Here is a 26,306-nt window from a genome sequence, read left to right as displayed (position 1 = left end):
ACAATCGGACCTAGACAGGTTACAGGGGTGGGCGGATGAGAATAGGATGGGATTCAACACTGAGAAGTGCAAGGTGATGCACCTGGGGAAGAAGAACCAGCACCATACCTACCGGTTGGGGAACTCCCTTCTCGTCAGTACAGAGGCAGAAAAGGATCTTGGAGTCATCACTAATGCCAAGACGAACGTGGGGATGCAGTCAGGAAGGCCAACTGCACCTTGTCATGCATCCACAGATGCATCTCCAGCAGGTGATCCTCCCACTCTATGTGACACTGGTCAGGCCACGGCTAGAGTACTGCATCCAGTTCTGGGCGCTGCACTTCAAGAGGGATGTGGACAGCATGGAGAGGGTCCAGAGGAGGGCCACTCGCATGATCAGTGGACAGCAGGGCAGGCCCTACGAGGAGAGGCTGCAGGACCTGAACCTGTTCAGCCTCCAGAAGAGAAGGCTGAGGGGGGATCTAGTGGCCTGTTACAAAATACTCAGAGGGGACCAGCAGGCATTGGGGGAGTTCCTGTTCCCACGAGCACTACCAGGAGTGACTAGAAATAACGGTCACAAGCTGGCAGAGGGTAAATTCAGATTAGACATCAGGAGGCGCCACTTCACTGTCAGGGCGGCTAGAAACTGGAACCAACTTCCAAGTGAAGTGGTGCTGGCTCCTACCTTGGTGGTCTTTAAGTCAAGGCTAGACAATCACTTTGCTGGGGTCATTTGACCCCAGTACTCTTTCCTGCCATGGCAGGTGGTTGGACTTCTTGATCTGCTCAGGTCCCTTCCAACCCTACAAACTATGAAACTATGAAAGAGACAGAGATGAGGGAGGCTAGAATGCGCAGAAGGAGAGTCTGACTATCAAGGGGCATCAGACACTGAGGAAGAACCCCGAGGCTACTACACTGCACAAATTATTTTTTCAAGAATATTACAACAAAGAAGGAAAAATGCTTCAAAACGTTAGAAACTAAGGCAATCCAGAGCTAGTTACACTTCCCAGATAAGATTCCAATACTACCTCAACCCTGCTGCTGTAGAAATATCAGTTGAACATAACTTAAATTAACATACAGAGTACCTAAAACATGCATCAGAAGAATTACTTCTAATTTCATGCATATCCATGCAATTACTACTTAAATAATCAATACAATAAAGCTGTAAAATTATACCGTACCTTATCCCAGATAAGCTGTCAAAAGCATGTACATCTAAGACATCAGAGAGATCAACTCTGAATGAAAGAAGACATATAAAGGTTATTTTTGTTTAAATATTTTATTTGTAAACAATTCAGAGTTGAGTCACAATACCAGGCTGTGATGCTTGACAGAGACAATGTTACTCTGAATGCCTTCTCCATAACAACAGGTATTCAATAAAGCTATCTTTTAAAGCATACTATTGCTATAACACAACCGTATTTAACCATTATGTTTCTAAATAATACTTTCCTTTAGAAAAAATAGCATGTTATATTATAAATTAAAAACTGCTTCATAATACACACACACACACAGAGAGAAGGGGGCCGAATCAACTTTTCAGCTATGAGACCCTGAACACACACACACACACACACACACACACACAGAGAAAAGGGGGCCGAATCAACTTTTCAGCTATGAGACCCTGAACACGCTCCATTTAAGATGTGATTAACAGGTTAATCACAGGTTAATCAACTGAAATGATAGTCCAGCCACACATGCCATTCAATTTAAGGGATGATAATGCATTAAATGAGCCAAAGTTTGTGGCTCATTTGTATTTCACCATCAACTGAACATTTGCAGGACCTGTTAGCTGGACACTGGGCTGCAGAAGCCCAATGCCAAGCTCCCTGGGACGCAACAGCACCCCATATGGCTGGCACCTGTCAGCTGGACAGTTCAAATGACAAGTCCTAGTATATAAGAAACCCAGTACTGGGCTCCAGCCCAAATGCCCAGCTTTCCATGTACAGGCAGCTATAAAACCTCACACTGGGCAGCATATATAGTTTTATAGTTCCCAACGCACAAGGAGCCTGGCTGCCGTGGCCCAATGCCAGGTTCCCCATGGCAGTCAGCTGACTGGCTTAATCTTGCTGCTTCAAACAGAGCCCAGGCTCCCCCTGCACCAGCAAGTAAGGTGCGATTGGGATCTAATCCCCGATTCTAAATATCGGGCATCCTGACATGTACATATAACATGGCAGGACACATAACTGTTCGGATCAAGGATTAGAGCCCATCACATCTTAAAGTGAACATCTTGCAGGGGCCTAAGGATAGTGAAGAACTAAAACAAGTTTCACTGGGGTGTGGAATACTTGTAACTGGAGGCTTTAAAACAGGGGCGGGCAAAATGCGGCCCATGGGCCAGATGTGGCCCACCAAACTATTCTGTCTGGCCTGCGGGACCCCTCAGAAATTTAGAAAATAAATGTTAATCTGCCCCTGGTTGCCTGTCATGCAGCCCTTGATGGCTTGCCAAAACTCAGTAAGCGGCCCTTCACTTGAAATAATTCCCTGCCCCTGCTTTAAAACAAGGTAGAATATTCATTGTCTAGATATATTTGATCTCATCTGAAAATAGGAGGATAGATTCTTGAGGTTTGTTCCAAATATAGATTTCTAGGTGTATTATTTCTCAATTTAATGTTAACTTGATTTTTTGTATATGGATTATCAAGTTCAGTTAAAGCAGAAACATACCAGAGCTGAAAAATCAGAACTCTTATCATGCAGAACAGCAGCATTCAACCTTTTGGCCCCCTGAGCCAGATGAGTGGTGCAGGGTCTGTCTATGGGCCAGATCAAGCCCATCCCCTCCCACCCTGCTGTGTGCTGGGATTGGGCTCCAAGGGCCTAGTGCCACCCCCTCCCAACCCTCCACACCAGGTTTGAGCCATGGGGCCTTGGTGCTGCCTATGCCCAGCCCTGCATGCTGGATTCAGGCACTGAATCCAGTGTGCAGGGCCCAGTGTTCTCCATGGGTCCAGAGACTTGGCAGCAGGGGAAAGGTGACACTGACACTGGTTACCCACTGCCAAATTTCTGGACCCGTGTGCAGCCTTGCAACCTGGATAACATGGGAACACAGGCTGGATCTGGCCTGTGAGCTGGAGATTGAGCATCCCAACGCAGAGCCATACAGAATAGCAGATAGCTGTAGTAAGTTGTCCACGTTCATGTACTTCACACAGTATAATGAAAACAAAAGACACATTTTACCAGTAGGTTTCACAGCTCTTTCCGCACAGCTGAAGAATTCTGAAATTCACGATTGTTGGGCTCTACTCTAGGTTCAAGACAAGTATAGTCTAACAGTCAGAATTCTTTTTGCTCTCCTCTCCATGCCATCATCTTTCACAGAAAACTTGGCCTGGCTTTAGGCAAGTCCCTTAACCCTCGAGCCCATTTTCTAGACTCTCAGAGTCTCAGGTATCCAAGCACTATGGTAACCCCTACAGGGAGCTAGAATAGCAACTGCAGGTAAATCTTTGTAGAAGGGACCCAGGCCAAATGGACGCACTGGAATGAGGTTTTGCGCTCTCACTCTTAAATCTCACCTGACATTACTTGATGTAGTTGAAAAGAGATCTAAGTAGGTAGTACCGGCTTAGAGAGAATATGCCAATGTTATCATGGGTTGATGTCAAGGTCTTCTGTGTGGCTCCTCCTCTCCTACACCCCACCCCTTCCACTCAGGGTTCTCATTGGTGCTAGGTACACACTTTTGGCCAGCCTGAGTGACCGTCTTCCAGCTCAGGCGCAGGTGGAAGCAGCTGGGTTGTCTGAAGTTGGTGCATTTGGCTGTGATTGCTGAAGTCTGCTGCAAGTTCTGGGATCACCTGGGCTTGGCCCATGTAAAGAAGCAAATAAACTAAATACCAACTCAAATGACCATGCCCTAGGCCCTTCTCTGGCCCTATGGGTGCTTCAGTCATCTCATCTCAGTCTGGCAAGGGTGGCCCTGTACCTGCTAAATCTGTACAGGCTTGCCTGTCCCAGGCAAACCCCTGGAGTAATGTGGGACCAGAGGCATCGCAAACCCTGACCTAGCCTCTAGAGATACCTGGCTTCTCTCAGCAGCACAGTCCTCTGGCATCAGTCTGGAGAGCTCAGATGTGCACAGTCCCGGGTTCCTGGTCCCCTGCCTCCGTGGGGCAAACACGATGAAAGCCCTAATCTGACTGTGCATTCCCCATGTCCTATTGCTGGTGTGTGCTTTCATAGGGGTTTCCAGGCCAGTGTGAACCAATCTGGCCCTTTGTTCATCCCCAAGTGCCTGGCTGCTGAGGGGCTCATTATCATTTGCAGCTGCCGCCTCTGGGCTCCAGGCAGTGCTCTGTGCACCAGCAGCTGTTCTCTCTTGGCTGCAGCCCAAGCCCACGTGAGGCTGGGGTTCCAATCCATGCCCCAACATGGGTGCAGAGCTTGGGGAATACCTACTGCATGCCTGTTCAACATCCCCGTTTCCTTGTGAGCCTGGCCGGGGATCTGCCAACCATAGACCATGCCAGCAGCCACTGTCCCAGGAAGTACAGGGTTCAGCTGGGCTCCTGCTACAATCCTGCTTAGCTCATCAACTTGCAGACTACAGCACACTCAGCAAATATAGACTCTTAAGATTCTGATTAACAAACAAGTTCCTAGTTAGCAAATATGAAATGCCACTTTAACAGGTTCATACTTGTGAAAAACCTACCCAAATTTAGACAAGGACAGTGAAAGGGAAACCTCAAACACTAAGGCAATCTTTCTACCAATTCTGAAATCCTTGAACATAAGGTTCTAGGACAGCTTTTAAACAAAAACAGTTTAAAAATTCTATAGAGGCAAAACAATGCTTTTCCCCTGTAACTTTGTTTTAATAAATAGCAGAACCATTTCTCCGGAAATGTTCCTACAAACCTGCACAACATGCATACACATACACCCTATGGCAGTGGTTCTCAAGCTTTTCAAAATTGGAGGCACTCCCTGATCAACTCAAGGCACCCCTTGGAAAATGCTAGCTCTTAGTTTTCACGCTTTTTTTCAATACGGAAAAATACACGAGAAATTCTTTTCTTGCAAAGAACTCAGAAAGACCACCACAGGTCAGAATGTTTTTAATATTACAGATTCCTGTTTGAAAACCCTGGGTTTACCTTGCAAATTATTTGTACATCTAACACTGCTGACATTGCATGACACCCCTGAAAGAATCTCAAGGCAGGCCAGGGTGCTATGGCACCTCACTGTCCTATAGTATGCACTGAAATTCTGGACCACTGAAAACAGTATGTTGTAATGGAAAATGTTGGTCAATTTTAATATTAGAATTGCGAGTTGTAATACACACAAACCTAGCTTTTCAGAATTTAGCAATACAAACTCAAACTCAATTTTAGTACTATTCAAGTTTTAAAACTTGTGAGAAATGGATGGCTTTACAGAACTGCTTATTTAATTATTCTATATAGCCTAAAATATGGATTTTTTTTTAATCAAAGAGGATATGATTTAAAAAATATATCCTACAGGCCTCAGCTAGCACTTTATAAACTTGCTGATAAGCGTGAACATTAAATAAAGCTGTTTCTGAGATGAAAGGTTTTTAATGTACAATGCACAGCATAAATAAACCTCTCCTAAAGTTTACAACAAGCTGCGTCTGAACTGTCTGTTCTCAGCAGTGCTCCAAAAACTCATACCTGGGTCACAGGAACATTCAGGCGGATTTTAAAGGCTGCTATCTCTCATATAACATTGACTAGCAGTGGATAGAAGATTCCCTATATAAGGAAATTATGCTGTCTGGTTCATTGATAGCAAGATCATTTTACTCCATTAACGAGTTAATTTTTTAATAATTTCCACTCTTGGAAAGTAGAATTATGGAACAGAATGTATAAGACAATATAAACTAGCAACATAAGAGTTGTCAATTCTGGGTCAAGTCCAAAAGAAGCTGGCATCAGATATTGTAAAAGAAAGAACAAGAACTCTGCAGAAAGCATATGTAAAATAATCTGCCTTCCAGGAGATTGCCTCCTAATCCTTTACAGATAGACACTGATTTAAAACCTCAAGTGTGACATTTAATATACCTTCCAAAATTCAAACCTTTTTTGTGAATTTTATTAAATTCTTGGCCTCAGACATTCAACCACTTCCTGGAGAAAGTCATTTCACTTCTCTGTGTGAATAATTTATTTTTATTAGTTCTGAATTTGCCACTCTTTCTAGTTTCATTGACTGGTTCCTGCTCTTAGGTTGTGAGAAAGAAAAATACAACTTCCTGATGCACCTTCTCCATATCATTATTTTAAATAATTTTCAAAGTTTCATAGATGCTAGGGTTGGAAGGGACCTATTAGATTGAGTCGACCCGTTTTATCATTTTGACTCTTCTGTATCGCTATTCAGAAGTAAACATTCTCATTTAAGTTCTTCCAAGACCTACTCAATCTTACTGCCTCTCTCAGATCCCCTTGTAATTCTGAATTAGACAGAAGTTAGGAAGACAAAAAGTTATACACCCATCACATGAAGCAACAGAAAAAATACCAATATTCCAAGGGCTAATAATACTATGTCCCAATTTATGTTTCCTCCTTTGTGGATAAATTTGTGGAATGAGAAAGAGGCTGTAGTACTGCTGGCAGACGGCATCTCTTCTGCTAGAACACAGAGAAGGGCTGATTTTTAATGTTTTTTGCTCTTACAACTTGCATTTAGGATGCATACACTGGATTTAGAATTCGTTCCACTACAACAGGGATAGGCAAAAATTTTTGGCTGGAGTGCCGAAAAACGCCACAATGCCTACCTTGTAAGGTGCCAGAAAAACAAAATGAGGGCAGGGTGTATATGCCAGGATCCCTTGCTTGTGCCTCTTGCTCCCCAGCCAAAGCCCCTGTCCCCCAGCCCTTCTGCCTGTGCCCTCCACCCAAAGCCCCTGCCCCTTGACCCCGCTGCACTGCCCCATCGTCCACTCTGAAGTGCGCAGACAGTCACTGCCAGCACGGAGCTGATGCTGGAGCTGTGGAGCCCAGCACAGCATTTTGCAGCCTGCCCACTGCTTGCTGCAGCTGCCCAGAGCCCAGGCTAGTACAAACAGCTGCGCTAGGCTCCAGAGCCCAGTCACCAGCTCCGTGCTGGGAGCAGGGGAGAGACCAGGGTTGTGCTGCCTCAGGACCCTCCCCCACTGCCCACTCTGAGGCGCGCTTACATGCACTGGTACAGAGCTGATGCTGGGGCTCCGGAGCCCAGGCTGCTCCCAGCAGCCAGCTGGGATGCTGCAAGCCCTGCTGGGAGCAGCCCAGGCTCTGTCGCTGGCAGCAGCTACCCAGAGCTAGTGCTGGCCATGCAGCGCTGAGCAAATGGTCTTGTGCGCCATGCTCAGCATGCATGCCAGAGGTTGCCAACACCTGCACTACAAAAACGTCAGGACTAGTGAAATTAAATAAGAACAAAACCACAAAAAAAAATAAATCAAAATTTAGGTCTTTTTCAAGTAATATATCAGATTTAGCTTTATATATAAAATACTGTATAAACAAAGAGGGTAGTAAGTTATTAAACATGACTTAGAATCACCAACGAATTCTCACAGATAAGCATACTACTTCTGGTTTGGAAGGCAGCCTTCCCAAAGCAGCACAGTGTGTTTGAGAGCTTAGCACAAAGTCATAGTTAACAGAATTTATATTTTTGTGGCAGAAAACTGAAAAATACTGCACAAGCCACTGGTTTGGGTTTTTAAAGTTGCATAACAACAACAACAGCAGTAACAATGATGATGATCAAGAGTCATGTTAAAGACCAGATTTTCAAAGCACTCAGCTTTCTTACAGAGGGTAAAGTTTTCAGAAGAGTTCAGCTCTACTTAGGACAATGAATGAAGCGGCCCCGTTTTCTTAAGTACTCGGCATCTGGCTGTTCCCAGTGTTGCAGTAAGAGTTACCACATACAAAGAACTTTTGGAAATACTAGTCCTTAATAAGCCTACTGAAGATATTAACTTTTTTTAAATAAAAAGACACATGCTGACTTAACAGAAGTGATTTACTTAAGATGACTAGAAAAGTAATAAATGAGCAATGTGAAACACAGCAGAATAAGTGAGTTTATGAAAAAGGCCCCTCTGTAGTCCTGTTTTTTCTTGTTCCAAGTATTCTTCAGCAAAACGTAAAGCTTAACAAAGAGTGTGAAGCTGCAGAAGCTACTTAAACACATTTTACCTTCCTACTTGAACTAAGTAACCAAAAAAACAACATGAGAATAATCCGTATAAACTAACATGACAGTCACTGGAGAGAAGACTTTTCATAGGGCAATTCTTTAACAGCAGGGCATAAAACTTCCAGCAAGGAGCAGATTGCAAAGAGAATTTCAAATAAATTGAATCAATAGGACATGTTAACAAGATTAACATTTTTGGAAATGTAGAGCATCCAAATGCTGACCTTCAGATAAAAATCAGACACCCTACTATCCTCAAGTTACTTTAACAGAAGTCCGCATGTTGTTACTGAATAAAATAAGTCTTTCTACCAAGGTGCTTATACTGACACACACCACTGTCCTATCTGAGCCTCTGTGAGCAAGAACAGTGAACATACCCTATCTTCCCTGCTAGTAAGAAGCAAACTTCAGATTTTTTTTTAATTACTATTGAATACACCATAACATTTTAAAATACTGGTTCAAGTGGGAGAGCATGGACAAAGATGCATGTTTGTATTTAATCTGAGGGCTGGGAAGTTATCAGTTTTTCCTGTGAAGGTACTGCCTCTCCCACTCATATTTCTCTTCCTGTTGGACAACAATTTCATTATTCCTCTCTAGAACAAAATTATATTAGGTCAAATGCAAGTTATCACACAGGTAGTCCTATAAAAAAAATCTTCCGTGGAAAGCTCTGAAAAACAGGATAAAGTATTCAGTGGTGAGCCAGCACAGAATGTTGTGGTCTAGGGCAAAGTATTATTTCTGGACAGAATGGCTGTTGCAGCCTGAACTGGCATTTTCAAGGCAAGTTAACTTATTAATAACAGTAATGTTTTACTAATTGTTATTAATAAATACTTGAATTACCAATTCAGTGAGTTAATCACTAGCAATAATTACTACTATTATTACTAAGAATACTAAACATTACCTGGACCTTTGAGTTTCTAAAATTTTGACAAGTCCATTTATTGACCTGAAATAAAGCATAAAAAGGAAGTTAGAGGTAAATAACATTGACTACCATGATTTAAGAAACTAGTAATGGAAATGGGGATCAAGACCGTAGCAAAAATCCCAGGTATGTTATTAACTTGTGCTACCTAACAGCAGTCCCAACAGACATTCTGATTGCCTTCCAAGCTTATCAGGAAGGTATAAGAAAAGGTTCACTAGCCATGAAAACAAAGTTGTTACAGACAACAGTATGTTTCATAGTTTCTAGGGTTGGAAGGGACCTGAGTAGATCATCTAGTCCGACACCCTGCCATGGCAGGAAAGAGTACTGGGGTCAAACGACCCCAGCAAGGTGTTCATCTAGCCTCCTCTTAAACACCCCCAGGGTAGGAGCCTCCACCACTTCTCTTGGAAGTTGGTTCCAGATCCTAGCCGCCCTGACTGTGAAGTAGTGCCTCCTGATGTCTAACCTAAACCTACCCTCTGCCAGCTTGTGACCCTTATTCCTGGTCACTCCTGGCAGTGCTCGGGGGAACAGGGACTCCCCCAGTGCCTGCTGATCCCCCCTGACTAGTTTGTAACAGGCCACTAGATCCCCCCTCAGCCTTCTCTTTTGGAGGCTGAACAGGTTCAGGTCCCATAGCCTCTCCTCATAGGGCCTGCCCTGCTGTCCCCTGATCATGCGAGTGGCCCTCCTCTGGACCCTCTCCATGCTGTCCACATCCCTCTTGAAGAGTGGCACCCAGAACTGGACACAGTACTCCAACTGCGGCCTGACCAGTGCCACATAGAGGGGGAGGATCACCTCTCTGGACCTGCTCGAGATGCATCTGTGGATGCATGCCAAGGTGCGGCTGGCCTTCCTAACTGCATCCCCACGCTGCTGGGCCATGTTCATCTTGGAGTCAATGATGACTCCAAGATCCTTTTCCGCCTCCGTGCTTACAAGAGGGGAGTTCCCCAACCTGTAGGTATGGTGCTGGTTGTTCCTCCCCAGTTCAGGTAAGATTTCTCCCTCAGACATATTTTTTTATTGGGAACATTTTGTTAAAATTGTGAAATGTTTTTCAAGCTTAGTGGATTGTGGTGGCATTAGAGGACATTATTTCTCATACACTTAATTTATAACTGGTCCAGTTTATTTGTTCATCTCCTTAAGACCAGTAATTATTGAAGACCCTGTCCATATCATCTTACTACTCTACTCGGCTATAAATAGATCTACCAGTCACTTTTACAATATTTGTGTGGATATACTTAATCAGTTATACCAAAAAAATATGAAGAGTGAAAGACTGAGAGGGCTACAAAGTTACTAGATAACAGTAGCAAACCTGGCTTATTTCAAATGAAAAAGCAAACTTAGCAGGAGTATATGAATGCACTGAAACATTTTTGAAAGGGATCTCTCTCTCATAAGCTAATAATTTGTGTGTCAAGGTAATCATACAACCTCTGATTCTAGTGCCATACAAAAGCAGCAAGCAGTCAACATTTAAGCAAAAACTGTTAGCTGGTATAACTTATTCATGCTATCAATTCCATACCTGACAGCTGTTCTTATTTTATTCAGTTCTTCTTGTGAAACCAAATCTGTTTTATTGATGATTATAAGATCGGCCAGTGCAACCTGCCTAAACATGGAGGACAAAAATAGGAAAAGAAGGTGCAAATGTACACATTTGTTTTCTACAATGTAAAGTCACCATTTGTCCCATGACATCAAAATATGACCAAGTAATGTGACCTCAGCAAAGTCTTCATTAAATTAGGAGAGCAAGTAATAAAAATCACATCACTTTCTGTAATATACTCTATTGCTAATGAGGTTACAAAGTCTTCCACTGGTAAAAAAAGAGAGTTTTTTCAACTTCTTGAATTTATTTCATCAGGACAAACACATAAATTATTAAAATATGGGGTTAAGAACAAAGCTTTTTTCATTATGCATCTCACTTTTTATACATTCTGAATGCATTAGTTTTTTTCTTAAGGTCACTAGCAGTATGATGAATGTTGTTTGCTCATCAACATTTTAACCGTTATCCAAGCTTGCAAAAAGCAGGTCAAGATGACATGACATTTACAATATCAGTAGCCTGAATATACCAGTTATAACATTACAGCAGCACATTAGAAGCAAAATGCAACATTAACGAAGTATTTTAAAGATGGACTGTCCAACTTCTGGATAGTGGGGGACCACACATCACATGGCCTGCAAACCATAGCACCACCCCTGCAAAGCTCCCTGTCTTTGGCATGCAGGCAGTTGCTCCCCTCATCTCCACTCCCATGTACAGCCCAGCTCCTGCATCTCCACTGACCACATACATAGCCCAGCTTCCCCCAGCCACCATCCATACCACCATCCATACAGGCCAGCTACAGGCCCCCTCTCTCCCCTGGCCCATGCATGCATCGTTGTGGCAAAGTGGGAACTCTCTGACTAGCCACAGTGCTAGTCTCCCACCTGCCTCTGGGCACGAGACTCACCTTTCTTGCCTGCCATGCCTTGCTGTTCAAAAATTAAGATCTTAATTAGGCAGGAGGCTGCTCTTCGCATGCCCTGTTCTCCTGGGCCTATGTATGCAGCTCCAACCACCCCTATACTGCATCCCAAGCCTCGCAGATGTTCTTAATGGCTGAACTCTGCTTCGGCCTGAGGCCAGGCTCAATTCATCCCAGTGTTAGGCCTCTCAGTTTCTGCCCTGTTATGGACCACATTTATACTGCCTCCCTCTCACTGAGGCCTCTCTCACTCCACCGCCTCTCACACGGTCTCTCTCACACAACCCCTTTGTGGGGCCATTTTCATATCGCCCCTCCTTTTCCTGGGGCCACACTCACCCTGCCTTTGCCCGGAGGGTCCTGAGGCTTGTTTCCCTGCACTCCCTGGCCAGCAAGTGCGTGGCCTCTGGGGCCTCTCTCATGACCCTCATCTGAGTGAGCGCTGGGCGGTTAGCAGAACACTGGAGTGACTCCGCCTCCAGTCCCTCACTGGGTCACTCACCCAGCTGCTCTGAATTAGGGGCTCCTGACTCGCCCCAACGTTTACCCGCAGCACTTCCTCAGCCACCCCACCCAACCAGCCTCTGACCCACCTGTGGCCTCAGGCGCCCAAACATTACCTGGACCTAACCTGGCCCTCATGTAAGCAGGGCCTACCTTTGAGCCCCCTGCCCACCGGGGCCCACTTCATGCCCTTTCCTCACAGGGCCTCCTCTCAGGACCCCTGTTCACAGGGCCTCACTACTCGCCCCTCTTGGCATTCACATGTTGTAACCATATCCAGCCCCTAACTCTGGGCTCTCTCATTAGGCACCAAGCCCCTCACTCTCATTGGGCTCCCTGTCCCCCCCACACACACTCAGGGCTATTAGCCTCTGGGCTCCTTGCCTCTTCACTGGGCTCCATGCCCTTTGCTAGGCTCTCCAGGCCTCTCAACTGCTGCTCTAGCGTGGGCCGTTGGGCGCCCCAATGCACCCCGCTCTACACCTCCACCGAGGCACATACTCCACCCCTACACTGAGGCCTGGGATCAAACATATCCTGCAGGCTCAGGTGCCACTCACCAGTGTCTGGCCCACTGCTCTCCCCAGAGTCTTGCACCCCACATGGGCTCAGGTGGCCGCAGCCGTGCCTAGCACCACTCTCTAGAGCCTTGCACCCCACATAGGCTCAGGTGGTTGCAGCTATGCCTGGCCCCACTCTCTATTCTCCTGGGTATTGTACCCCACATGGGGCCAGGTGGCCACAGCCATGCCTGGCCCCCAACTACCTGGGTGTGGGGTGGGATACGGACACTCGTAGCGTGTGTACAAGAGGAGAGGCTGGCTGGTCCCCAGCCAGCGACAGCCTCCTGGAGAGGCCCAGCTGATGTTAAATGAGCCACCCGAAGGCAGGGGTTGGGGTTTAGGGTGGTAACTGCCCTGGCATTTCTGGGGGGTTGTTCTGCCACAAAGAGCCCCACCAGGCCACCCATCTCTGGCAGGGTACAGTTTTAGGTCATGCCCAGTACCAAGAGCCTTCTAACCATCCCCATATGCCCTTGCCCTTACCTCCTAGTGCTATCGGAGCAGCAGCTCCACAAGGAGATGTTGTTTCTTTGGTGCCAGACAGCAGAGGGCTGCCTACAGCTCTACTGGCCTGGATCTTAAAATGGTTGCTCATCAGAGCTCGGCTGTACCTACCAGCTGACTCTTCAGGCTCTTAAAGTGGCAGACACCACCAGCTCTGCCACACATCTCCCCCTTAGAATAGCTCCTGGAGGGGGGGGTGGAAGTTCCCCCTGCTGTTCTGTCAAAGCAGGCTACCATCAGAGCAGTGAGAGCCCTCAAGTGCCAAGCATCCCCAAAGGTGCTCTGCCACAACCATGAGTAGTGTTGTCTCCCTCTTGGCCATGCATACAGCACAAGTAACTCAACTGTTTACTTGCTATATGGGCAACCTAGCTGTTCCCCCCACCGCCACCACAAGTACACCGCCCTCCCAGCACCTGCTCCCAGAAGCATGGGCAGGAAGTAGAAACCTGTGGTGGGGGGAAAGATGGGGGGAAAAAAGTCTAGAGACTTTGGTTAATGGAGCAGCAGGAGCCAAGGTGAGGCAGTGGCTAGGTTGAAACCCATGGACCATATGTGTGGCCTGTGAGGGATTAACATGGCCCATGGGCCACCAGGTAGACAGTCCTGTTCTAAAGCAATATACCACCCACTGTAGAGGAAGACTTAGTCAATTTAGATTTTTGAGGATATGGATTCCAAACTACTAGATCTAAGAACCACTTAAGTCTCTCAAAGTATCACTCTTCTTTTCTTACATTTTATTTAATAAAAAAAGTTTTAAAAAAAAGCATAAAATCCAAATGCTAGAAGTGGAAGTGAACAGAGGGTAGTGCATGAAGTTACTTATTTTCTAAGTGTCCCCTCAACTGACAAAGAACTGTATAAGAGATCTTGCAGAGGCTATTCTGAAATGACTTTCAACCTCCATGAATGCTAAGAGTTACCATTTGTACACAAATATCCTTGTACCTAGCTGCTTCATTGATGAGGCCATCAGGCTTCTCCTCCTTCAAACTCTGAAAAAAGATTGAACATAATTACTACATCAAAAGTAGTTTAGTAACAGAGCTTCATGCTTACACAAACATGATTTTAGATATCTTTTAAAATAAGAAACAGAAGAGGACAACACCTATATTTTAATATAAAAGTGACAGTAAAGAAGCCGAAATATATAAATTCATTCTTTATGGAAAATGTAATTGCTTCTCTACCATTTGTCCCTTTTTTATTTTCAAGTAAACTGGAATTGTTCTAGTGTGCTACGCTATTGCCAGTTTTCATTTATGCTATGTAACCAAAAAGGTATAGCAGTTATTCTTTTAGGTTTGGTTCAGGTAATCATGCATATGCAGATACCTTTTCCCCCCTGGCTTATTTATCAAAGTTTGCCTATTTTGTGACAACTGACATCCATGTCTCTTGCCAATGGTTACATTTGTAGGCTGTCATTTCTCACTAAGGCTTTTAACATTTGTTTTTAGACTACTGAAATTATTAGGGGACACAAGAGTCAACACTTGATGAACCTGTGATATTACACAGGATTGTATTTACCCTGTTTTCTCACAGATGAGCCACTGATTCTATAATCAAGTACACTATTTAAAAAATTATTTGATTTTAAAATATTGCCAATTTAAGATGAAATTCATTTCCATGGCAAGCATGTCAATGTACAAAATAGGACACTCTCATTCCAAAATAGGTTTCGTAGAAGTTTAACACTAGTTGGATCTCAGAAAAAAAAATTCATTGTATAATGTCAGTCTATTTATTTTCCTGCCTTTTTCAGTCAAAACTGTTTTCTGACTGAATTATTTAAATGGTTTGTGCGATAACAGGAGGACTAGAAAGAAACCTCTCCTTTGACCTTTTCTCTGTAACTCGCCACTTATTGATTCTATTGCATTAAAGGCTGTCAGATTTGTTGCTCTGAAAAGAACAATGTCAGTGGCCTGGGTGTCAGGTCCTGAGAGTGGAGAACTGTCATTTTAAGTTGTCCAATTGTTTGCCCATGATTAAAAAATGAATATTTCAGATCGTTGGGTGACAGTCCCATTACAGTGATAGCCCATGATATCAATTACTACTTCAGTTTCAATTTGGCTGGCTGGCCACAGGGTACTATTGCTCAGCCTTACTTGTGATGGGTTGGGTCTTTGAAGCATGACATCCTTAAATTGCTGCCTATTACCCCAGTGTCATTACTTGTATTGCCTTCAGAATTCTTTGAATCACAACCTGCTGCTGAGGTCAAGCTTTGAAACGAGAGGAATTGGACAAGTTAGCAAATTCTTTGTACAAAGCAAAAGTTATTTATCCTGTGTACAACTGAAAAAAATCTAAAGTTCCTATTACCCTAACAGCATGTCAGCTTTGGGCAGGTTTATTGATTAATAATGTAGGAGGTTTCATTGGACTAGGAAACGTTCAAAATTCACTACATATTTATTATTTCAAAACATTTTTGCTGTTGGCTGCACTGTAGTCAACAAATCTAATTTCTGGGTTTGGTGAATGTTTTATAAACAATTTCACAGGGCAATGATATAATTAAAACAGTATGCACCAAAGTATAAACCAATGCAGAAATTGTCACTATTGTTCTTTTGTTTTCTTTTGATAGCTGTGCCCGTCTGGCCTCGAACATCCGGTCATGTGCCACTCGGGCCCGGATGTTCAGTGGTATTCGTCCGTCCATCCCTGCTGTTACGTAGAGGGGATGTCTCTTTCCAGAGTAGTCTTCCCTCAATCTCAGCTGCCACGACTTCGGATCTTGCTTCAGTGGCTGGTGTCTGTCTATCCGGGTTCCCTCGACGATGAGGCGGCTATCAGGTTCTTCTGTGAGGCTCCCCCTCCCCTCTACCTTGCCCTTATACCCAGCCTTGACGGGTCACAGTTATATTCCTGGCCAGGCTCCCGGCCACTGAACCCCTGGCTCCCCTTTTGTGGCCGATGTGGTCTGTCCTGCTTCCATAGAGGGCCGCTTGTGTTCCACTGCCTGGACTACGAGTCTGCCACTTTCTCCAAAAGCAAGCCACTTTTCCAGCGACTTGGTAATACTTGGGATGTCTGCTCTGTTCTACAACCCCTCCAAAAGTGGGAAACACAAGATCTAAACCAACCACAGCTAAAAATGCAATTTGAGGGACTCCTAAGTCACCACTCCCAAGCCTTTTTCTTGGCTTGGCTGCAAATGACACATATGGACCCTAAGCTCTGTTTAAGACCCATTTGGCAGTTGGTATTACTGTAAGTTCTGCCCCCGTTCCACTCTCTTGCTGTCCCACCCAGGGCTTCTTACAGCCATCGGCGATCCTCCCACAGGCATCTGTCCTCCCATCCCTCGCCATAACCACAGCACGCCACCGAGGGCTGTTATTCGCAGCCTCTCCCACTGCCCTTGCCTCCCATCTCCCACCTGGCGTACCTCTTCGGCTTCCCTGGTGCCCTCAACGGTCCCACCTGGTGTAAAGCCGTAAATTACGCCAGCCTCAGTAGCCCCTCAGTCATCACAATGGACACCAGCATCTATCTGCGTCTCTTGGTTCTCTTTTCCGGGCTTCCAGTCCAGAGGAGCCACCCTCAGCTCCAATCTTTCTCTGCGGCAGCCAACAGTCTCTGGCCTGCTGTGTGCTCTGCAGCGTTCTTCCCCACCAGGGGAATCAGCTTCTGGCTCCTGTCACCCCTGCAGGGCCTCTGGGGCGATCGCTCCTGCTGGTGTTCCTACCAGCATCGATTACCCTGCTCCTCTACTGGCAGCCCCTTTTAATCCCTGCCAGCCGGCTTCTGCGGCTGACATCATCTGCCGGCCGTAACTTTATAAAGGCGCAGCTGACACGCCGCACAGGTCCCTCCTCTAGCTCCGCTGCGGGTCCTGCTGCAGGTAAGCAGTTTTTATTTTCTTGTGTTATTTTCATTTCTTTCTCTGGGTTCCTGACCCCGGGGCTCCCCCCTGGGTCTTTGGGGTTTTCTCTTCTGTTTGTCCTTGGGACAATAGCCTATATAACATATTTTACAAGTAATGAAACATCCTCAAGACACTGGGGCACATCAGCCTGGAATTAAAAACTCTGGACATTTACTCCATTATTTATTGTACAGCTTTGGCCAAGTCATTCACTTTCTCTTACTTTCTTTAGTGATAAGAGAAACTAATACTGCTTGTCCCATAATGGCATTATGAGGCCTTGTGAAAGTGTAAAATACTATTAGGTTACTACCCAAATTGAATATTTTTTGAATATACCATGTCTTCCTAAGGATAACAGACTACTCTGTGCCTTATCAAAACAGAATGCAATGTCAAATTATTCCAGTAATTTATATCACTCAAGCATTTACTTCTCCCTCAGAATCAGAGATAATATAGATTTTTATTCATAACTTTCTTTTAACTCCATTAAATAAAATGCATCTGATGTCAGAAAAACTTTCTCCCACCGCATTCTTCCTAGTTTAGTTATCCCAAAATCAGAATTGGTATCAAATTGCATGTTTAAACAATCCCTTATATACATGGTTAAATATTTTAGTACCCTTGTCATTTGCCCATTTTACCATTTTGATTTCAATTCTCTACATTTCTTCTCTTTCCAGTGCTATAAGAAGAATGCACTTGTGGGGGAAGGGGAAAATTTCCCAAACACTTCAATGAAGTTTGGTAAACTTCATTACTAATACAATTTCACCTAGCTTACTTTCGCCATTATTTTACCTACATGTTTCATACCTGTTTCCCTCAAATACGCTTTGAAAGTCATAAAAAAGTGTGGATGCTGAACCGTACAGAATACAGAGAAAACAAGGATATCAACAGAAAAATGCAAGTTCTCCTAAGATTTCTATTTTTAACCCCACATTTCAGTCTGTAGAGAACAGTAAGTGTAAAACTAGAAAAAATGTTGAGATACTAAATCAGAGTACTCAACCATTTTCAGTGATGAACATATCTTTAGAGAAATTCTTGTGGGGAAGCCTGATCTCATGTCTGACTATGTGCATCACTTCTCTTTCAAGCTCAGAATCATGCAGTATTTCCTAGCAGTCAGTTACCTCTCAAAGCACAGACTTTAGCTGTCTTTGATCCAGTTTTCAAATGAATTAATGTTTTTCACTTCACCTCCCTTTTTGACCTTACCTGTTCTTTTCCTTCCACATCTGTTGGCCACACCTCCAGTTCCTATCCCGTGGGCTTCCTTTGACCCAACTGTGATGTCCAACCACCTGGCTCTTCTTTCTCTGTAGCACAATGGTTCCCTTCTTCTGATTACCCTAGATATTCCTCTTCTACTTGCAGTTTAAATCCCACTGGTAATTGCCTGCTCCAGTCCCTAAGGTCAGCTCCTATTCCTCTTCTTTTAAACAACACTGATCAACAGCAGAAGCCAATGTTTTGGCTTTTCACACTGCTTTTATAGGTATTCAAGTTCTTACATGAAATTAAAAGCTTAGGTCCTTGTATTAATAAATGGAAACTGAGAGGAGCAAGCACCAACTGCCTTGTTCAGGTCTCAATAAAAAATTTCAGACAATAGCTGAGGAACTGCTGTGTATCATAATTTTATTGTTTATATGGACAGTAAAGCAGTAAGACATAAGAAAGCATTTTTTAATTGATCAAATTGAGTTTTATAACAAACCACAGCTATTGCAGCATATTGTCACTCATATCAAGATGACCAAAAAAGATTAATCTCCAAAATAAAATATGCATGAAAACATCATTTCTATCACTTTTGCTGTTATGGTTTAAAATGTCTTAAAATAATATCAGCATCTTACCTGCAATCCATACTTAGCATCAACAACAGATACGATACCTGGAAAGAGTATGTAAAAATGACTGGACTGAAAAATACTGATCAAGAAATAAATTGAAAATTGCTAAGTAAACTGAAAACTGCTAGTGTACGTTAGCTTCTTGCACAATAGCAATGCAGCCTCAGTATTAAGGTAACATAATTTCTACTCTACTCCCATTCTCAGTTGCACATTATTTTCCACATCATCCCTCCATCTGGCTGATAATATCATGCTTGTTTCATACACACAGGGTCTTATTTAATACTTATCATTCTGGTACCTAGTGTATACCAAAACTGAAGTATGCACATAAAGCAGGCACAGCTGTTCCAAGTCAGCATAGTCTGAACTGCAGGAGGGGAAGGGGAAGAGGAGGCAGGATTGTAATGTTGTTATAGAAAAAAATCCAGATCAAAACAGCAGGTTCTACATACAGTCTGCAGGAACTGAGGTCTTGGTAACTTTTGGGAACAAGTTCCAGATGCATAGCTACTTGTCAAGAGAGCTGGCTCCTGCCCACAACTGAGCTTCAAGCAAAAGTGGTCACCACAGTAAAACACATATGGCATAGGGGGTCACACTAAGACAAGATTAGGTGGTCCCAAATGTAACCTGGGCCACACTGAAAGTGCCCCAGAGCCTTGAATTTGAAGTAGGATTCCTCAGGGAGCCTGTTAACAGAGCAGACAACTTATTCTCTACTCTGATAATCTCTACAGAGTATTGACCAGTTACGGAGAGGACAGGCTGTTGTGCAGGCAGAACAAAAATTATTTCAGAGAGGTTAACAGTACAAGTGGGTAGAAGAGCAGTAAAAATTTAAACAAAATGAACCACCAACTACAACTCACTGTATACAATAACAGAAAACTCTTGAGACACTTAACATTACAGTAAGGGTATCTCAGAGTGTGAATTTACATCATGGCAGCTACTTTGCAGTAGCCCATGTATGTATTTTTGACCCTGCAAGGTAATTTGGAGTAAAAGTGTACACCTGATTGCTGAGTAGATGATAAACTGTAAGTTTACAGCTTAGCTTACTTTGCAGTAACTTGTGCCAATAACCTAAGCTTTAGGAGACTAAGTAAAAACGCCAGCAAGTCCAAATCACTATGGTATTGCTGTTTAATGACAGAACAAGCACATGAAAGAGCGGCAGAAAAAAAAATGGGGGTAAAAAACAAACAACCAATATAAGCAGCAGGTAGAGTGCATACAGAAATAGATCCAGATTTAACAAATTTGAGAGTCCAGAAGGAAGCAACAAGAACGTTAAAAGGTTTATATAACATGGCTTATGAGAAAAGTTGAAGGAACTGGGTTTATTTAATCAAGAAAAGAGAAGACAGAAAGGGAACATGTTAACAGTCTTCCTGTATGTAAAAACAAAATGGTGATCAATTGTTCTATGTGCTCCTTAAAGCAAATTTCTTCTTGTACTTCTGTTAATTCACAGCAAAGAAAATTTAGTTGAGTGTCAAGAAAAGCTTTTAAACTGTTGAGCTGGTAAAACACTGTCCCCAATAGATCTTAAAAAAAAAAAAATCACAAATGACAGAGATTCCCCAGTATCTCTACATAGCACTTTAGAATATGCTCTCTAGAGATGCTGGGGAATCACTGTCATTTGGGATTTTTTTTTCAAAAGATCTACTGGGGACAATCCAGCTGAATGTGACTCTTGCTTCAGTGCAGGGGAAAGAATTTCTAGAGCAGTGGTTCTCAAGCTCCTTTGACTCAATGCACCCCTTGGAAAATGCCAGCTCTTACCTTTCACTTGTTTTTTGACTACAGAAAAAGAATACAGCAGTTCATGTGTTGCAAAGACCTTGGAAAGATCACAAGTCAGAATGTTTTTAATATGCTGGATTCCCAGTTGAAATCTCAGGCAATGTTCTTTGAGTAGATATGATATCTTTTATTAGATCAACTGAATAGTTGGAAAAAAGTACTTGGAAAGCTTTTGGGCGCTGTCACGCTTTGTCTCTGCTGTTTTGCGACTCCAAGAAATGAGAGATGCTAAAGGTGTGGCAGGATGTCAGTTAAAATGTAAAGAGGTAGAAATTAGAAAGACAAAAGGTAAAGCAGAGAGGGAGGGGCAAGGGGAAGACAGCAGGGTAGGAGGAAAAAAAAGGCTGAAGGGAAGCATTACAGTGATAGAATACAAGGTAGAAAAGAGGCTGTTAGTGAAAAGGAAAATAGTAGATCAGGAAAACAGGACTGAGAGAAGTTCAAAGTGTAAGAGGACGTAGTGAAAATATAAATGGGTAAAAAGGAGAAACAAAAGGGAGAGCAGGGGAGAGAGGGGGAAGAAAGCAGGGGAAAATAAAGCCCAAAGGAAAATATTACAGAGGAAATAATACAGGATAAGAAAGAGGCCCTCAGTGAAGAAGAAAATAGTAGGAAATCAGGGGAACAAAGGGCAGAAAAGTGGGGGATGGGGAGGGGAGAAAAGGTGTGGGAAAACAAGAATGTAAGAGGTCAGGTCAGGTAGGTATCTGGTGAATCAGATGTCAGGCAGGTTGTAATTTCAACCCTAGCTGAAATCTCTGGTTTATCTTGTGAAACGAGTCACACACTTAACATTGCTAACATTATATGGCACTTTGCAGCACCCCTGAAAGTATCTCAAGGCACCCAAAGGTGGTTTAGCACCTTGGTTGACAATCACTGCTCTAGAGGTCCCTTCCAGCCCTACATTTCTATGATTCTATATAGAAATTCTCTAGGTAGTCAAAACTATGAAATGTCTTATTATGAATTTGCACTAAAGAAAGCAGATTGCTATTAGCACAACCATATTTTGCAATGGCAAGAAGTTAGATCATTGACCATAGTTTTACATTCTCTTATGTGCAATGATGTACTGTACTCTCACGCAAGGCTCGCTTGATCAAAAGTGGGTTTAATGTAATTAGGAATCACGCAACCATAGAATTGGCTGTTTTGTATCAGTAATAATGTTTGTGAGGTTTAAATATATTTCATAGAGAAAATAACATACATGTGAAGTTGCTCTTGTAGAGACACTTGTTAATGTTTCTTTGAAGCTGATATGTTTCAGAATACATGACAGCGAAGAAGAAAAAAAACACAAGCATGATCAAAAAATACATTTTCTTACCATCCAGGTAGATGTCACTACCTAATTCAGCATCAACCCAAAACATGGAGGCTATAGCACCTAAAAAAAAAAAGGCATTTACAATGTACCAAAAAGTATATATAATGCACAATTACTTGCAGCTGATACTTCTGCCACCACCCATGGCTCCCAATTCTTGAAATAATCAATATTAATTTTTTGCCACTATTGGTATGTTTTAATTTACTTGGCAAATATCCTGTCTAAAAACAGCACCAGATTAATGGAATCAATTTGAAAATAAATCTAGGTAATCTAGAAATGCTTAAAATTAACATTTGCTTGTAATGTGAGTCTACGTTGGGGAGGTTGTACCTGTTTGCCAATTACATACAGGACAACTGGTTTAACAAAATAAGGTTAGCTAGAGTTTTCCATTACAGACAAAACCTGAGTGTAAAAAACTCCCTGGGGATTTCAACACTTTAAGGAAAGCTGAATCCATTTTTTTCCCTTTGTTCCAAAACATGAAAATTAACAGGATAAGAATTTCTGGTCACAATTAGTAACTTTTTCTAAACAGTGGTATTATTTTTAACCTACTGCTAGAGTCAGCTATCTTTTCAAAGTGCCATTTGTAAAACTGCTCTGGGTGGAAGTAAACTCATTTCCAAAAACTGACTTTATAATGGTTATTAAATAAGATGGTTTGGGGTTTTGGGGGTTTGTTTTTTTTTTTTTTTTTTACTTGCTAGAAAAGTAGAACTTTTCATTTGAACTGGTAGTATTTTGTTGAGCTGATAATAAACCATCATTTTTCTTAAGTTCAGTATTTAATGAAACCCTTTATTCCAATTCTGATGTTTAATTAAAGTGACAAATACTGAATATTATACTGTTTATATCATATACCCACAGTAGTTTACACTGCATATGGTACCTTCCATATGTGTCATAGTAATGGAGGTGTGTGTACATGAAAGAACATTAGCTGTTGCTGAGCTATCCCATACTGTGGTATTTGGTATAGTCATTTACACTTCTCCAATGCAAAATGGTGCAAATTAAAAATTCATCAGTGTCATCATTTTCCATTTATTTTAGGGATATAAATGACTCCACAAATTATTGAAGAATTGACCCTCAGCCTGCAAACACTTCAGATCCTAGGAAAGAAACATCATATTTAAATAAAAAGTATTTATATATCCTGGGGTGTTAGGTGCTGCAAATGCCTCAGAAACAATACATTCTGCCCCCAATTAAAAAGCAATCCCCAAAACAGGAAAAATAAGAAGATTGAAGGAAGTTTAATAAGTTGCCGTATTTGCAGCAAACATCCATTTGATGAAGAAAAATATAGGAGTATGATATTCCTGTTCGTTACTGAAAAGCCTCAGTAAAAAGAAAAAAAATGAATGCTTGCAGGATATATATATTTGAAAATAAGAAATCATAATTTGTTTGGACATGAACTGATTTAACATGCATCTATGCCACAACAAAAAGGAGAGGAAGAACCGACAGCAATGAAAGTATTTTATTTTTCAAAGCATCACAGCTCTAGTTAGTGACAGGGCTGTCTAAGAGAATGAAGCACATAGGGAAAAAACAACGATAACTGAACTCATTCCAGTGTCTAAAGCCGTCCAGATGTGGTCCCCCAAGCATCACTCTGTGTCAACACTGAAATACCTGTCAGCTGTTTACAGTGATTACTCATGCAAGATATAGCAAAGGCCACAAGATGTAATGGTTTCCTGATATCTATTGATTTTTTTTCCAAAAAGCTTAATAGTTTTCCAATTTGACTGAAATAGGATTTGTGTGTAACTGGGGCTGAATCAATGTCCTTTCTTTTAAAGAAAATTACTTTACCATGACAATTATTTAGCTTTGAACTGGAAGGTGTCAGTCTCCTAAATCGGAAACAACTGAATTACCAATAAGCACTTCCTTTATTTTCTTGGCCAACAACAAGTTTTTAATTAACAGAGGTCAGAACAAATTGTTTTAAATCGCTTTTTCTTAATTCCTATCAACACCTACAGAACATTTTTGTACAGTAAATCATCATAAACAGCACCTATTGAGTATTCTGTATTTTTACCATTGGGTTAGAAGAATAAATCATCTATGGAGGCTGTTTGAAACACCGTCTATAAATTCAGTAACACTTAACTTTGTGCTATCAACTGGAAACTACAAATTTATTTATACTACCTAATTGTGTGCAAATTAATACATTTGCTTGGTTTCACTATGCATTGCACTTTAACAAAAAATCCAAGTCCACCAACTACAATCTCCATAATAAGAGTAATGACAAGTTGAAAAGTGCCTACATATAAATAGCACCTCCATACTCAGAGCTGAGAATATTCCAGTATATTTCACTCCATCCTGTCTGATACTGCTTCCAGTTATTTTTATCCATACTCATTTATTGACAAAATATTACATTCCTTTTTTCTTGTTAGCTGTCAGAGCCAATATTAATATGGGAAAAAGGACAAGATTCTTTTGCACCAGAACACTTGACTAAGCCTGTATTACAGTCTATTCTGTAGGCAAAAAGGTGCAAGTCTAGAAAAACAAATCATACTTGTTCCAAAATAAAAGAGTGTTCATAAAAACATGCCCATGACAAATGAACATGTTATACTAGTTTACCTGGATCTGCTAAACCAGTTGTTTCTAACAGTATGTAGTCAAACTTTCCTTTCTTTTGCATAAGGTTCTCAATAGCCTTCAATCCATTGTCTCTGCAAAAAAAAAAAAAAAAAAAGAATTAAATTATAGCAACACTCCAACCCTACTTAAACTTAGGCAGACAAGGTTCTTTGGATAAATATGATATCTTTTATTAGCCCTAAGCATCTGAGCTGCTAAGAGAGATATGGATATGCACATCTTTTGATTTAGAAAATAGTGTAGCTTAATACTTGAAACAAAAACACTGGGTGTCAGAACTCATAGCCTCATTTCTGGTTTGGAAGCTGAAGCAAAAGAATAGGAAAAAAATTAGTTGGATACTGAATTTAGTTCAGTTTCTCTTGCCAAGCCACAATATTTATTTAATTCAATTGGCACCATTCCATTCCTCCAAAAACTAAACATTTTGGACACTTACAAGAAAAACAAAGAAAACCTTGAGTTAGATTTCCCAGACTAACAGTGTAATAGCACTCATTAAGCCAGAAGCAAGGAACAGTAGATTTTAACTTGAGCGTTCCACTTTCAAGACAGGTGTCCTATTCGTGAGGGCACACAATGTTCTGAAAAGGGTCACCCTCAATCCTTCCTGTTGGAACTTTCCACTTAGAATAAAATACCATAATATTGAGACAGAGATGAAGAGAGAGACTATGTCTCTAACATAGCAGCAGGGATATTAATATGGGACAAGGTAGACCTGGGCTCTAGTTCCTGTTTCAGTTAATGTTTTGTTTACAGAAAGTTGAACAGTGGCAACAGGAGAGACTGAGCCATTCAACATTATCAACCTGATTTTCCCCAAATTTTCTAACCTCTGCTAGGTAAAAAAGGTCACATCACCTGCCACCATTAGCTTTATGACTCTAGCCCTGAGTTCTCCCCCATGCTCCTACTGTTCATCAATATCAGTGGACCCCAACCTTTTTAAGGTGAAGATCACTTTTTGAAGTAAAAGGCAACCCAGAATCTACTGTACCCCCCCACCGCTCCACTGGGCTGGGTCAAGAGCACCCTGCTGGGATCAGTGGTGCAGACCCCTCCTGTTCCCTGGCACTGCATAGGCTCACTCCTGCCCCAGCCTCAGCCCCAGCAGCTCTGGGCTGCTACTTCCTGCCTTCCCGGCTCTTTCTCTCCCAGCCCTGCCCCAATCCCAGCCAGGTGGAGCCCCATCCTCCCCGGCCTGGAGCTGCAGCAGTGCCAGTGCAGAGAGCAGCCAGGAGCCCAGGGCAAGCAGGGGCAGGTTCTCCCCTCATCTCTCAGTGTCTCTGGGACACTTCTCAGCCCTGGGACATGGCCCTTGCTGCTCTGCCGAGGGGACGCAGGTCCCAGCTGGAGCCCCATGCTGGGACCAGGGTGGAGAAGGCTGGGCCGCAGAGCTCAGCAGGCGTGGGGGGCAAGCAACCTGAGCACAGCCCCCACAGGGCAGAGCAGAGTGCCCCAGAGCCTTTTTTTTTTTTTTTTTT

The 26,306-nt window shown here is 42.6% G+C and overlaps 1 protein-coding gene across 1 annotated transcript in view; it reads right to left on the bottom strand.

Moving 5' to 3' along the window:
* LOC109323576 (COBW domain-containing protein 1-like) overlaps positions 1–26,306 on the bottom strand; it is a 45,260-nt gene that overhangs the window by 12,834 nt on the left and 6,120 nt on the right. The window contains exons 4-10 of the mRNA XM_019555220.1: positions 24,799–24,890; positions 22,165–22,224; positions 19,017–19,054; positions 14,199–14,245; positions 10,713–10,799; positions 9,140–9,184; positions 1,179–1,235 (exon numbers count right to left, since the gene is read on the bottom strand). Of these exons, the coding sequence (XP_019410765.1) occupies positions 1,179–1,235; positions 9,140–9,184; positions 10,713–10,799; positions 14,199–14,245; positions 19,017–19,054; positions 22,165–22,224; positions 24,799–24,890 (426 nt within the window). The remainder of the gene's footprint in view (positions 1–1,178; positions 1,236–9,139; positions 9,185–10,712; positions 10,800–14,198; positions 14,246–19,016; positions 19,055–22,164; positions 22,225–24,798; positions 24,891–26,306) is intronic.

Source organism: Crocodylus porosus, unplaced genomic scaffold, assembly GCF_001723895.1.
Source record: "Crocodylus porosus isolate Cpor-Errol unplaced genomic scaffold, CroPor_comp1, whole genome shotgun sequence".
Lineage (NCBI taxonomy): Eukaryota > Metazoa > Chordata > Crocodylia > Crocodylidae > Crocodylus > Crocodylus porosus.
The sequence above is the reverse complement of the archived record's forward strand: the minus strand, read 5'-3'. Positions and strand labels throughout refer to the sequence as shown.